This window comes from Mastigoproctus giganteus, chromosome 5, assembly GCF_048544385.1.
Source record: "Mastigoproctus giganteus isolate SK-2022 chromosome 5, ASM4854438v1, whole genome shotgun sequence".
NCBI classification, from domain to species: Eukaryota; Metazoa; Arthropoda; class Arachnida; order Uropygi; family Thelyphonidae; genus Mastigoproctus; species Mastigoproctus giganteus.
Window position 1 is genome coordinate 113,476,851 of NC_143579.1, and position 14,456 is coordinate 113,491,306.

Genomic DNA, 14,456 nt, shown 5'->3' on the forward strand with positions numbered 1-14,456 from the left:
CAGGCAATGACAGATTATGAGAAATCCTTGGCAAAGGATGCAAAGAAAAACAGCAAAGAATTCTTTACCTATGTAAACTCTAGAAGGAAAGGGATGAATCAGATTGGTCCACTGGATATTGATGATTCAACTGTTGATGATCCTGCTCAGGTGGCAAATAAACTAAATGAGTATTTTGCATCTACATTCACACATGAAGAGCTATTCAGGGATGGGAATGCCAGAGGTGAATTAAACTCCGGCAGTGAGCTAGATGATTTTGTAATAACTGAGAGGAAAGTGTAGGAGAAATTGTTGAAGATAAACATAAAAAAGGCACACAAGGTGGATGGGATCTATACAGTTATATTAAAGGAAGCAGTAAAGGAAGTAGGAAAACCCTTAGCCATAATTACGAGAGATTCCTTGGACTCAGAGGAGTTACCCATGTACTGGAGATGTGCAAATGTGACCCCAATTCACAAAGGAGGATCAAAGGGCAAACGGTAAGTAGACCTGTTAGTTTAACTTCTGTTCCAGGAAAATTAATGGAGGCACTGGTTAAAGAAGCACTTCAGGATCATTTAGACAAGATTTCAGTTACAGCTCAGACACAGCATGGTTTTGTTAAGGGAAAGTCTTGCCTGACCAATTTGATTGGATACTATGTTGTAGTCACAAAGGGACTGGATGTAGGGAATAACTTTGTTAACACATAAAAGGCTTTTGATACTGTTGCACATGGAAGACTGCTGCACAAATTGGGGCAGTGTGGCATCGGCGGCAAATTGCTGCTATGGATAAAGGAATGGTTGAGTGGGAGAAGACAGAGAGTGGTAATCAATGGACACTGCTCATCGTAGACTAATGTTATAAGCAGAGTCCCTCAGGGTTCATTCTTGGGTCCATTGTTGTTTTCTGTATTTATAAATGATATTGATGATGGTATATCAAGCTTAATGTCCAAGTTTGCAGTCTATACGAAGGTTGGCAGGGTTAAGGACGCTAATGACAGTACGCCACTGCTGCAGCAGGATCTCGAAAAGTTGAGCAGATGGACTGAGAGGTGGCAAATGAAGTTTAACATTGACAAATGTAAAGTACTATATTTGGGAAGCAGTAAACCCAGAGTAACATAACAACTTTGTCGTACTACACTGACAGTGGTAGAGAATGAAAAGGACCTGGGGGTAATTGTGCAGGCAAATATGAAGTTTTCTGAGCAGTGCAGATGGTCTGCAAGAGTAGCTCAATGTGTTTTGTCAATGATATACAGGAATTTTTCTAGCAGGGATAAGGAAGTGATTATTCCCTTGTATAAGGCAATGGTCAGGCCATACTTAGAGTACTGTATACAGATCTGGAGACCTCATTTCAAGAAGGATGTAGAGCTGCTGGAACGAGTACAGAGAAAGGCAACGAGATTAGTGAATGGAACAAAGGGTTCCTCTTACAAAGAAAGGCTTAAGTTTTGCAGATTACAGTGTCTGGAGACTAGGCACCTGCGAGGTGATCTCATTGAGGTGTATAAGATGACTCTCATCAAACGGTGCAATACCACCACTTTGCTTATTCGAGGCTTGAAGTGGTGGAACCCGTGTTTAGTCTCTACAGCTACGTTCCAGTCAACCCTTCCCCATCTCTTCCATCATGCAGTATGATTGACGACTTTTGAGGGTATGATGAACATCATGGCGAGATCCAATATTTCTTACATTTCGAGGGTACAGCTCTAAAACGTTGTTCGCAGGCTGGTCGCTAGTTAGTACACTGGACCGAACCTATTGGTAACTCTCTAGGAGGCTTCCGGATCAGCTAGTGTATAATCTTCCTACCTCTACTCTGCCAGATAGTGACTGGAGGGAGTCCGAATAGTGTGTATGTGGAGAGCATTGTCGAGGCCATGTTAGGTCAAGGATCTGGGTATATTCTTACCATGTGTATGCCATATCCAAAAATTTCATTACTTCATACAGCATGTCCCAACAACTTTTTCTTACTATTGAATACACCATGAATTGTCAAACTAATAGAGCAAGCTTATCTGCGAAAAGAACTAACCCTCCCAAACTCTTCTTAATTCATTTCGCAAATATACGTGGACTAAATTCTAATCTCAACGATGTCCATTTCCACTTGCAGTCTGCCAAACTCCATATACTTTTTCTGACAGAATCTCAGTTATCGGTTGATTCAAGTACTGCTCAACTCAGATAACCAAATTATTCGCTGTATGATTCCTTTTGCCTCAAAGGTGGTACTTGTGCATATATCCATTCTGATATTCCCTGTCAGAGACTTGGCAATTTGGAATCTCCTCTCTTTGATCTTGTCTGGCTTAAAGTCTCTCCACCTCATTGTGTCAAATTCATCTGTTATCTCTACCGTTCTCCCAACTCCACTAATCACTTGGAGCTCTTTGCAACTTGACTTTCTCAAGTCCAACTTTCCTAACAGGGAGGTAATTTTCCTTGGTGATTTTAATGTTCACAACTCCAGCTGGCTTCCGTTTTCTAGTCACACCGACCCAGCTGGTCGAGATGCTGAGGCTTTTGCAATTAATAATGACCTTCACAGATTGTTCATTTACCTACAAGAAAACCGGACAATTCTAACCATACAGCCAAAACACTTGATCTTTTTCTCACAAACAACCCTTCTAAGTACACGGTCGAAGTGAGAGGTTCTTTAGGCACTTCAGATAACAACTTCGTGATTGTCTCTTCTCCAATGGAGCCTTTATCTCATGGCTATTCCCAACCTCGTGTTGTTTTGCATTACAAGAATGCAAAATGGGATGACCTGCGAGATTCCGTTTCTTGTTTTCCTTGGTCGGATTACTGTTTCAAAACTTTTGATGTCAACGTCTGCTCAGATCGTGTCACTGAAATTATTCTTGCAGGAATGGAATCCTTTATCCCACACTCCACTTTAAAATCTCATCCTTTATCTAAACCTTGGTTTTCCAATAAATGTGCCAAAGCTGTTCAAAAGAAGAATGTTCCATATCGTAATTGGCTTGTTTCTAATTCTTCAGTTTCATTTTCTGCCTATACCAAAGCTTGCAAAAATTGTAAAGCAGTTATTAATCAGTCCAAACTAGAGTTCGAACAGGCTAAGAGTAGAAAACTTGCCCTAATGGTAGCCGAGCATTCTGGTCTCTTGCGAAAGCTATTGGCCGCAAATTTTGCCCATCTCGGCTACCACCTCTGTCCAAATCAGATGGTTCTGTTGTCACTTCAGCCAAGGATAAAACTGACCTGCTAGCATCCCATTTTTCTTCCAACTTGTGTATTAATGATTTTGGTAAAACATCTCCCACCATTCCCAACACCCTCCATTCAACGCCTCCTGTGGTCTTTCGTCAAAAGGACGTTAGAAGGATTTTGACAAATCTTGATGCTAAGAAAGCTGCAGGTACCGATGGTATTTCTCCACTTGTTCTCAAAATCTGTGCTCCTGAACTTACTCCTATTCTTTGCTGCATTTTTTCACTTTCTTATTCCAAAGGTGTTTTTCTTCTGCTTCGAAATTTGCTCATATCCAGTCAGTTCCTAAAAAGGGTGACAAATCCCTCCAATCCAATTATTGTCTTATTGCAATTACTTCTACTCTTTCTAAAGTAATGGAGAAATCAATTAACCACCAACTTTTAAACTACCTAGAAACCTTCCTCTGATCAATGATCACCAGTATGGATTTCGTCAGTGTCAATCCACTGGTGATATTCTGGCTTATGTTACCCATTTATGGACTAATTCAATGGAAAGGTTCGGTAAAACATAAGTAGTTGCTCTTGATATCTCAAAGGCTTTCGACCATGTTTGGCATAAAGGTCTTCTAAACAAGCTTCCATCTTATGGTTTGCCAACTGTTTTTGGTAATTGGTTATCCAGTTTTCTCTCTGATTGCTCACTGAGGGTGATGTGTAGATGGCTCTCTGTCTTCTTACTTCTCCACTAATGCCAGTGTCCCCCAAGGTTCAGTTCTTTACACACTCTTTTCCTCTTCTATATTAATGACCTTCTTCCATTGGCTGGAAATCCTATCCATAGTTTTGCTGATGCACATTGCATTCAACTTTCCATTTTGAGAAACCTTGCGCTGCTCAATCAGCTCCAACTTCTCGAAAATCTGCTACCAATTCCTTAAATGCCGATCTTCAGGTAATTCTGCAGTGGCAACAACTCAGCTGATTTCAACCCTTCTAAAACTCAGTCTGGTCTTATATCTCGCAAAAAGGATTCTTCTACTGCTATGCTTATCTTTGGTGACACTAAGATTTCTAGGCAAAATGATATATCTCTTTTGGGGATTACCCTGACTTCTAATCTCTCTTGGCACAAGCACATTACAAATATTGCTTCTTCTGCATCAAAAAAAACTGGTTTTCTCTTTCGCTCTCGGTGTTACTTTTCTTCCAAATATCTGCTCACTCTGTATAAGTCGCAAATCCGCCCTACCAGGGAATATTGTTCCCACATCTGGGGGGGTGCCTCCAAAACCTCTCTCAGGCTTCTTGATTCCGTTCAAAAGAGGGCAATTAGGTTAATTAATGATTCATCTCTAACAGAGTCTCTCCACTCGCTGTCTCATCGACGTACTGTTTCTGCTGCATGCCTTTTCTACAGATACTTCCATGGGCACTGTTCTTCTGAGTTGGCTTCTATAATTCCCGCTCTCTCTCTTTCAAAATAGGCCGAACACGTGCAGCCACCAGCCAACATCCATTTACAATCCAAATTCAAACTCACAGAACCAAATTTTCATCTTCCTCATTTATTCATTCAACTGCTGTGTTGTCTGCAACAACCTTCCTTCATACGTATTTCCTGAAAATTACAGTCAACAGAAGTTCAAGTCCAATGTCAATAAATATCTTCTTTCATCTTCTCAACCTCCAACCCAAGCACGGTACTAAGTACTATAGGTTCTAATACCTCTCGTGTTTGGGGTTTTCATAAAAAATAAATAAAAAAATAAAGCCTTGAATGGTTTGAGCATGCTCAATGCTGATGGGATTCTTCCTCTTGCTCAGAATAATCACCTGAGAAGGCATAAATTCAAATTGAGGAAAGACAGTTCCATGCCTCTATCTAGGATAGAGGCGCGGAAGTTTGCCTTTAGCCAGCGGGTTGTTGGTTGGTGGAACAGACTTCCATCTTTTGTTGTGGAAGTTAATAGCCTAAATAAATTTAAGGCTGAGCTGGACAGGTATTTGGAATGAACAGAGGGGTGAAATGGGAGTGTTTTTTTTTTTGCCTATTCTGCATAAACTTGCTTTCTTGCATCTTATGCCTCTACTAATGCTAATGCTTTCTTGGTAAGTACAGCCCTTCATTCCCCTCGCTAATCTTGTTGCCCTTCTCTGTACTCATCAGCAGTTCTAAACCCGTTCTAAAATGAGGCCTCCAGACATGTATTCATACTCAAGGTGTGGTCTGACCATTGCCTTATACAAACGGATAATCACCTCCTTTCCTCCTGCTAGCAAAATTCCTGTATATCATCGACAAGACCTCATGAGCTGCTCTGGTATCCTATTTGCACTGCACAGAAAATTTCATACCTGGCTACACAATAACCCCAGGTCTTTTTCATGCTCCACTATCCTGAGTGTAGAAGTGCGCAGTTGGTACGTTACTCTGGGGTTGCTGCTACCCATATGCAGTACTTTGCATTTTTTCAATGTTAAATTGCCACCTCTCAGTCCAACTTTATTAGATCCTGTTCCAGAAGCTTACTATCACTAAGAACCCAGCCAACCTTCATATCATCTGCAAACTTGGTCATTAAGCCTGATACACTTTCATCAATGATAAATATAGAAAGCAACAGTGGGCCCAACACCGAACTCTGGGGGACTCCACTAATAACATTAATCCACGAAGACCAGTGTCCACTGATCACCACTCTTTGTCGTCTCCAACTCAACCATCTCTTTATCCATAGCAGCAACTTGCCCTTAATTCCATACTGTTCCAATTTGTACAGCAGTCTTCCATATGCAACAGTATCAAAAGCGTCCCTGAAATCCACGTATATGATATCAAAATTGTATTTTGGAACCAGTTCCTTTGTGCCAGAATTGCATTATACAATCAATTTTACCCTGAAAAGAATTTAAACTAATGGGTCTGTAATTACTCGTGTTACCCTTAGATCCCCCTTTGTGAACTGGGGATATATTTGCACATCTCCAGTCTGAAGGTAACTCCCATGAATCCGAGGATGCTCTCATAATTATGGCTAAGGGTTTGTTTACTTCCTTTGCTGCCTCCTTCAATATAACTGGATATCTCATCCACCTCAGGTGTCTTTCTTAGGTTTAACTTCAACAATTCTCCTCCACTTTACATTATTCTCATTATTATAAAATCATTTAGCTCCATGTTAAGAGTTCAATAAACTTCTGGCCTCTACTTCCCGACATAATTCCTCATGTGTGAATGTAGAGGCAAAATGCTCATTTACTTTTTTCAGCTACCTAAGCAGGATCATCGATATCAAGTGGACAAATCTAATTCACCCCTTCCTTCTAGAGTCTACATAAGTAAAGAGGTCTTTGCTGTTTTTCTTTGTATCCTTTGCCAAGACTTTCTCGTAATCCACTTCACTTACTTAACCTCCTTTGTGACTTGATTACAGGCTAGTTTATATCTACCACAGGCCTCTGTGTCACCTGATAATTTATATGTATCCCATGCATTTTTCTTCTCTGCCACGAGTCTCATTAGTTCATCTGACATCCATTTAGGCCTAAATTTTGAAGAGTATTTCTCAGTTGGCATGAAAAGCCTAGCAGCTTCCAACATGAATTCCTTGAATGCTTCCCATTTAGAATTAGCTGATGGTAACATCATCGTCAGTCTAATAGATTAACAGTAGCTGCAGGCAGAGGTGGAAATGATTCTTGTACTACTTCTATTGGAATGAGCAGCAGTCTGGAAAGCTGGTTGCTAGGGATTTCAGGAACTGCTGGGGGGGGGGGTCATGAAACAAGTAAATACAGGCAGTTCTCGCTTTACGAGTTTCGAGTTTACTAGTTTTCAGTTTACGAGTTCCCGAGTTTTTTTTCCCCAAGTATCAAGTATCAACAAAATCGAAAATATAAACTTTAATTGCAAAAAATGAATGTTAAACATTCATAAATACCGCATTCCAAACCAAGCATGTAGCTACACAATACAGTGTACCCGCTTTACGATATTAATCAGTTCCAGAGACACCATCGTATCGTTAAAATATAACTCCATGTTTTTTGGTAATTCGTTTCAAGATCTTGGAAGTTGAAATTTTCGCTGTATAACTAAGCTATTTATCTCTCTAAAATGTAATTTTTAAGGTCATGAGCGTGACCTTAAGGCCATATAAAAGGTCGTGAGCATGGTTTGTAAACTGTATTGGTTACCAATTCAAATCATTAAAATGCACTACGCTTTCATCGTTATCATATGTTCCATTATAAGAATCAATTTTGAATGCCTTTGTGATATTTTTCTAAAACACATTTTTGGAGGTCGTGACCATAAAACAATAAAAACAATTTGCACTTTCCAGTTTATTGGGCTTTTCTGTTACTGCAAGCAATTTTAAATGGGTAGTAAACTCGATCTTCTTGCATTTGCAAAAATACCGATAGCTGGAATTGTGTGGTTTTTTACGTTATTATTGTGAAATGTGTTTCACTTTACTGAAATCTTCAATCGTATATAAAACATAAATAAATTTTCAGAATCTTCTCTTCATTCTTTTTATTCCTATTTTTAACCTTATGTCTATGGGAAATAAATTCCCGCATTATGAGTTTTCGCTTTACAAGCGCGCACTAGGAATGAATAAAGTCGAGAACTACCTGTACATGGGCTGCATTAGAGTAACAAAGAGTAAGAACAGGTGCATGTATAATTACATGCACACCAATGCTAGGAGTATAGTAAATAAATTTGATGAATTTGAAGTGCAGGTTAAGACAACCAAGGCGGATATTGTTGGGATATCAGAGACGTGGTACCACTCAGATATAATGGATGCAGAATTTGAATTTGGGGAGTACAATGTGTACAGAAAGAACAGACAGGGTAGGAAGGGAAGAGGTGTTATGCTGTTAGTTAAGAAACAAATTCTAAGGAAGTGCATCAAGAGGATATAGATGGACAGTGCTGAGTCAGTTTGATGTAACATTAACAGCGGTAAAGCAAAAATGAGGGTAGGAGTTTGTTATAGGCCTAATGACTCTGATGAGTACAATGAACAATTGTACAGAGAAACAGAGTGGGCCAATAAATCAGTGTCTTTTAATGGGAGATTTTAACTTCCAGGATAGAGACTGGAACTTGTGGGTTAGTTAATCGCACACTAGCAAGGTTTTTGTGGATTTATTGGATGATTGTTTTCTACAGCAGCATGTTAGAGAGGCAACAAGAAGGAGTAACACTCTTGATCTGATTATCAGCAGTGATTATTTGTGCATTAAGAATTTACAGATAAAGGAACCACTAAGTGGCAGCCGACCGGGCTAGCCGGGTGGGTAAAGTGCCTGACTGGCAACCCAAAGGTCGCGGGTTCGAATCCCACCTCAGGCTTGGATCAAAGTACTGCAAAAACCTTGGGAGGTGCACTATGGCCACAGAAGCCGATGCGCCACTACAAAAAAAAAAAAAAAAAAAACTAAGTGGCAGTGATCACAGTGTACTGATGTGGGATTTACTTACCATCAGGGGTAAAGTGAATGGTTTTTGCTTTCGTAAAGGCAACCACAGTGGTCTTGGCAGTTTTTAATTCTATACAGTGGGACCAACTGATGATGTTACCAACAGCAAATTCTAAATAGGAAGCATTGAAGGAAGTAATTTTGGAAGCTACTAGGCTTTTTGTTCAAACTAAGAAATACTGCTCTAGGTTTAGGCCCAAGATGTCAACTAATGAGACTCATGGCAGAGAAGAAAAATGCATGGGAGGCACAAATTGTCAAGAGACACAAAAGTCTATGATAGATATGAGCTAATCTGTAATCAAATCACAAAGGAGGTTAGTCAAGCAAAGGCAGATTGAAAACTGTGTTATAGTGAAACCGTTGCTATTTGAAGCCGTGTTAAGCAAGGTATTGCTGTAATTAGATTTTAGGCAAGCTTTTGACACTGTTGCATATGGAAGACTACTGCACAAATTGGAGCAGTATGGCATTAAGGACAAGTTGCTACAATGGATAAAAGGATGGTTGAGTGGGAGAAAACAGAGTGGTAATGAATGGGTACTACTCTACATGGACTAATGTTATTAGTGTTGTGCCTCAGGGTTCGGTGTTGAGCCCATTATTGTTTTGTATATTTATCAATGATAATGATGAAGTTATGTAAAGCTTAATGTCAAAGTTTGCAGATGATACTAAGGTTGGCAGCATTGTTAATAACAGTATGCTGCACAACAGGATCTGGAAATGTTGGATAGATGGGCTGAGAAGTGGCAACTGAAGTTTAACATTGACAAATGCAAAGTACTGCATATGGGTAGCAGTAACCCCAGAGAAATGTACCAACTATGTGGTATTACACTCAGGGTAGTGGAGAATAGAACAGACCTGTGGGGGGGGGGTAATTTTGAAGTCAGATATGAAGTTTTCTGAGCAGTGCAGACGGGCTGCCAGAGTAGGTCATGGGGGTCTTGTCAATGATATACAGGAATTTTGCGAGCAGGGACAAGGAGGTGATTATCCTCTTACATAAGGCAATGGTCAGGCCACACCTTGAGTACTGTGTACAGGTCTGGAAGCCTCATTTTTGGAAGGATATAGAGTTGCTATTACAAGTACAGAGAAGAGAATTAAGACTGGTGTAGGGAACAAAGGGATGCTCTTATGAAGAAAGGCTTAAGTTCTGCAAATTGCAGCTTCTGGAGACAAGGCACCTGTGATGCGATCTGATAGAGTTGTACAAGGCCTTGAATGGATTGAGCAGGCTCAATGCTGATGGGATTCCGCCTCATGCTCAGAATACAAACCTGAGGGGGCATAGATTCAAACTGAGGAAAGACAGTTCTAGCATAGATGTGCAGAAATTTGCCTTTAGCCAGTGAGTAGTTTATTGCTGGAACAAAACTTCCATCTGTTATTGTGGAAGTTGATATCTTAAATTCAGGGCAGAACTGGACAAAAATTTGGAATGAATGGATCAGTGAAAATGGGAATCGTGTTTTTTTTTGGTTGATGCTGTATAAGCTTGTTTTCTTGCATTGTGGGCCTCTACTAATGCTAATTCAAATTCTGTATTCCTCCTATCTGTGTGACACCATGTTGTTGATATCCCAACAATATCCACCTTTGGTCTCTTGACCAGCACTTCAAATTCATCAAATTTATTTACTATACTCCTAACATTGGTGTACATGCACCAGTCCGTATTCTTACTTACCCTATCACGGCCCATATATTTACTCGTTCCATGATGAGTCCCAGCAGTTCTTGAAATTCCCAGCAACTTACTTTCCAGGCTGCTTCTCATTCCAATACAAACAGTGCAAGAATCACTTCCACCTCTGCCTGCGTCTAGTGTTAATCTATTAGTCTAGCTAGCAGTTTTCCACCCCAACTAATGCTGCCTCGATAGCATCAGCAAATATTTTTTTACCCTTTCTATTTAAGTGTATACCAACCCTGTTGAAGCAGTCTGTTGTTGCAGAAGTGGGTAATTGGTATAAATTCAAGAAAGACAAATTATTGGAGGAGGATGGGCAGGTGATACAGAAAGGTCTTTTAGGATGATGCTTTACAAGCTTACTTTCTTGCATGATATGCCACTACTACATTTGTTTGGTACCAAATCGAAAATAGAGAAGTATAAAAAGGATCTAGGTATAATTGTACAGTCCAATATGCAACTCTCTAAGCAGTGCAAACAAGTTGCTAGAGCAGCACTTCAGATTCTATCATGATATAATTGAACTTTGCCATTAGTAGGGATAATGAGGTGCCTAGCCCATTATAGAAAGTACTGGTTTGGCAACTATGCTAAGATCTGTTAAGATGGGTGCAGAGGAACAGCAACAAAATTAGTTGAGACATAAAAGGATATTCTTACTATGAAAGCCAGGTTGTATAAACTGCAGTCACTAAAAAATAGGTACCTGCATGGTGACCTAAGTGAAGTGTATAAGGCTTTAAATGGGAATGTAAACACTGATGACAACTTTATCCTTTATAAAATGAAACACTTCCTTGTACAAACAAAGGAGTATAAATTTAATCTGGAAAAGGAAAAACATTGAACAACAGATGGGCAAAAAAATTGGCATTCAAGCCAAGAGTAATCAACCACAGGAAGAAACTACCACCTTTATTTTATCTCTCTCCTTGCTGGTGCACTTGGTTATTGACTTACAACCAATCTGTTCACTTAACATTTAGGTACTATACCAGTACATTTATTTATCTGATGCTAAATAAATGTACTGGTAACAGTAATACAGTTTTAAGGACATCCAGCAACTACGCCATATTGCTCCGTGTATACTGTCTGCAAATTGCATGTGTTCTATGGTTTTTTTTTTTTGGACCAAAAACCATACTACCCTCAACTGAGACTGACAAACTAAGCCATGGTGTGAAATATGCCAATAAATCCTTACATCAAGGATGGGTCTCAAACAAAGGTCTTTTCCACACATTTCAGGGAGGATGGCTACTCTACCAACTGTGCTACCCATGAGGGCACTAAATAAATGTATACTAAATTGTAAATCATTTTTAGATTTATTTAAATGGTCTAGATTCAGTTAAGAGTACAGCATCAAAATTAATACCAACTCTCGGCAAGACGGTAGTGATTGACAGGGTGAGACTCTGCCCACTGTTTCCCCCCCTCTTCGTCCCGTACGTTCCAGGGAAGGGTCACGTGATCTCCAGACTTTGCCGGAACCACGTGGCAGGTTGTGAACTTCGCTCTTCGGAATGTCACGTGGTGTTAATGTAATGATTGGCCATTTATTTAATTTTGGATGTGTAATTAAAAACTAGAAAAAAAGAAAAGGTGTTTGGTTTTTGAAAGGACTGAATGATACCGGGTGTGTGGGGTAGGGTCCCTGTAGAAGCAGGGGTCCGGGGGCGGCAGCACCCAGAAAAAAAAATTAATTACTGCTGATTAGGAATACATAATTTCTTCCATTTTGCATATTCAATTGCTGGTGATGTATTTTTCGGTTTGCCTTGATTGAGTGTGGGTGTCTCTTCTGGAGAGACACCAGAAGAGACTGGAGTGAATCAGTGCGAAAATGTTGGGTCATTTAGAAAATATAACAATATTTTCTTATATTTTTATAAGAAAATATTTTCTATTTTCTTGGTTGAGTGCGGGTGTCTCTTCTACCGGGTGATTTATTCCAACCCTATTGAAGTGGATCAATGCGAAAATGTTGGGTCGTTTAGAAAATATAATTCCACTGATGAGGTGAGTGGTTTTCTCTGTCTTTTTAGCATCTCTGTTGACTTGCCTCAGCAATTTTCAGTGTTAATGTTCATGAAATCAGTAATCTAGTAATCAGTGGTTGCACATGTTGTTAATTTTTGTTACTTGTCATTGTTCTTTGTCTTTAGCTCATGAAATCACGTAGTAATCACCAAAAAATAAAAAAAAGCACGAAGTTAGAGGCCACAGCCCAATCAAACTTTTTTTAAAAAAAAGCATTTCGGTTGTTTGTGTACATCAGCAGTTCTCATTTTGCTCGTAAAATCATGTAGTAATCATTAAAAAATTAAAAAAAAAAAAAGCAGGGGTTAGGGAGCAGAAGCCCCCACCAAATATTAAAATAAAAAAATAAGCATTTCTGTTGTTCACGTGCATCAGCAATTCTCATTGTTAATGCTCACAAAATAGTCTAGTAATGCACGGGCGAGAAGAATCAGTGGTTGCAAGTGATGTGAACTTTTGTTACTTGTTTTTAAAAAAATTGCTGTTTCGCCTTTACTTTTTCTTCATTTTAGCTCCGATTTTCTGATGTCACGTGGCATACTGCGATAACCGAATAACATGCATTTTTGTTACTTTTTAAAAAAAATTGCATTTCTCATTCCATTTTTCTTTATGACATCTGCCTGCAACATGCGCTGAGGAGAGAAGGGGGGGGGGAACACAGTGGGCAGAGACACAACCCATCAATCACTGCTTTTCCCCTCTTCTCCGTTTTTGGAGGCTGTACCCATAACTGAATCCTTACCATATAAATTATTATTTTTAACATTTCATGTAGTACTGATAACACCAGAACAAAACTATTTTCGGCAAAACTCCAGATCTTGGGTACTAGTCCATATTTCAACAAACAGACAGGAACAAAGCAGTGACTGGCAGGGGCCTCTCACTGCTTTCCCCACCCACTGTCCTCCTTGGTTGATATGCTTAGGGGGTTTTCCCCCCACTTGCCGCTGTTTTAAAATTGGGAACCTGTTTACTGATTTTAAAACAGCGGGATGGGGGGATAAACACCCTACCTAAGCAAAGTACCCCTCCTCAACGACACTAAATAATCAGAAAAAAAATGCCTTCATAATAATCACAGAACTCGAGGTTACAATCATGTGCAGAGACAAGTGGTACCCAAATATTGGATTTAGCCCTATTTCCAAATGGTGCTCACTAGTTAACTTCGGCAATAATTAATAAACACCAACATCTATATCACATGAGAAAATACAATATGCAATGGGATATTGCATATTGTATTTTCTCATGTGAGAAAATACAATATGCAATAATTTTCCATATAAAACCACTGTGCATAAAATACACCTCTCGTACAGCACGGCTCAGCGGAGGGTTAAAGACGACGAGATTGGCAACGTAACCAGTCAGATGTTGTTGAGCATCCAAAATTCCAGAAATGGTACTTCACTATTTCCATTTATATGATAAAAACTAACGCAACAATTTTTATTTACTCCTATGAAGCGAAAAAAGAAAACTGACAATCCAACTAACGTTACTACGTACGTTTACTTTACTAAACACTTACCGGACATTTCTTCTGTAAATGGAATTTGGCGGTACTTTGGAAATAGCGCCATCTCATATGCAATGATTTTAGGGTTTCAAAGACTTATTATTATTATTATTATTATTATTATTAATATCCATATGATGCAAGGAAGCCTGAGGCTTATGCTGCACCAGGAAAAAAAGAAGTTCCCGAGTAACCCTGAGAGAGAGAGAGAGAGAGAGAGAGAGAGAGAGAGAGTCAAAAGTAGAAGGGAATCACCAAGAAAGAGAAGAATAATGATGTCCAGCTCAGGACCCTGGGTGTGCCAAGCCCATACTCACCAGATGTGAGCCCCCGGACTTTTCAAAACAATATTTAAGATAGATAGACGACAACGTGATGAAGTATTCAGTGTACATGCGTATCATCCGGCCCCTGATTATGTGTGTATGTGTATATATACAGTCAAATATCTTTACAGGGACCCTCTTTTTTACGTCCCACACGTTATA

The 14,456-nt window shown here is 39.5% G+C and overlaps 1 protein-coding gene across 1 annotated transcript in view; it reads right to left on the bottom strand.

The window, feature by feature from the left end:
- barr (non-SMC condensin I complex subunit H) overlaps positions 1-14,032 on the bottom strand; it is a 462,459-nt gene extending 448,427 nt beyond the window's left edge. The window contains exon 1 of the mRNA XM_090374633.1: positions 13,981-14,032. Coding sequence (XP_090230759.1) covers positions 13,981-14,032 — 52 coding nt within the window. The remainder of the gene's footprint in view (positions 1-13,980) is intronic.
- Positions 14,033-14,456: the final 424 nt, after the last annotated feature.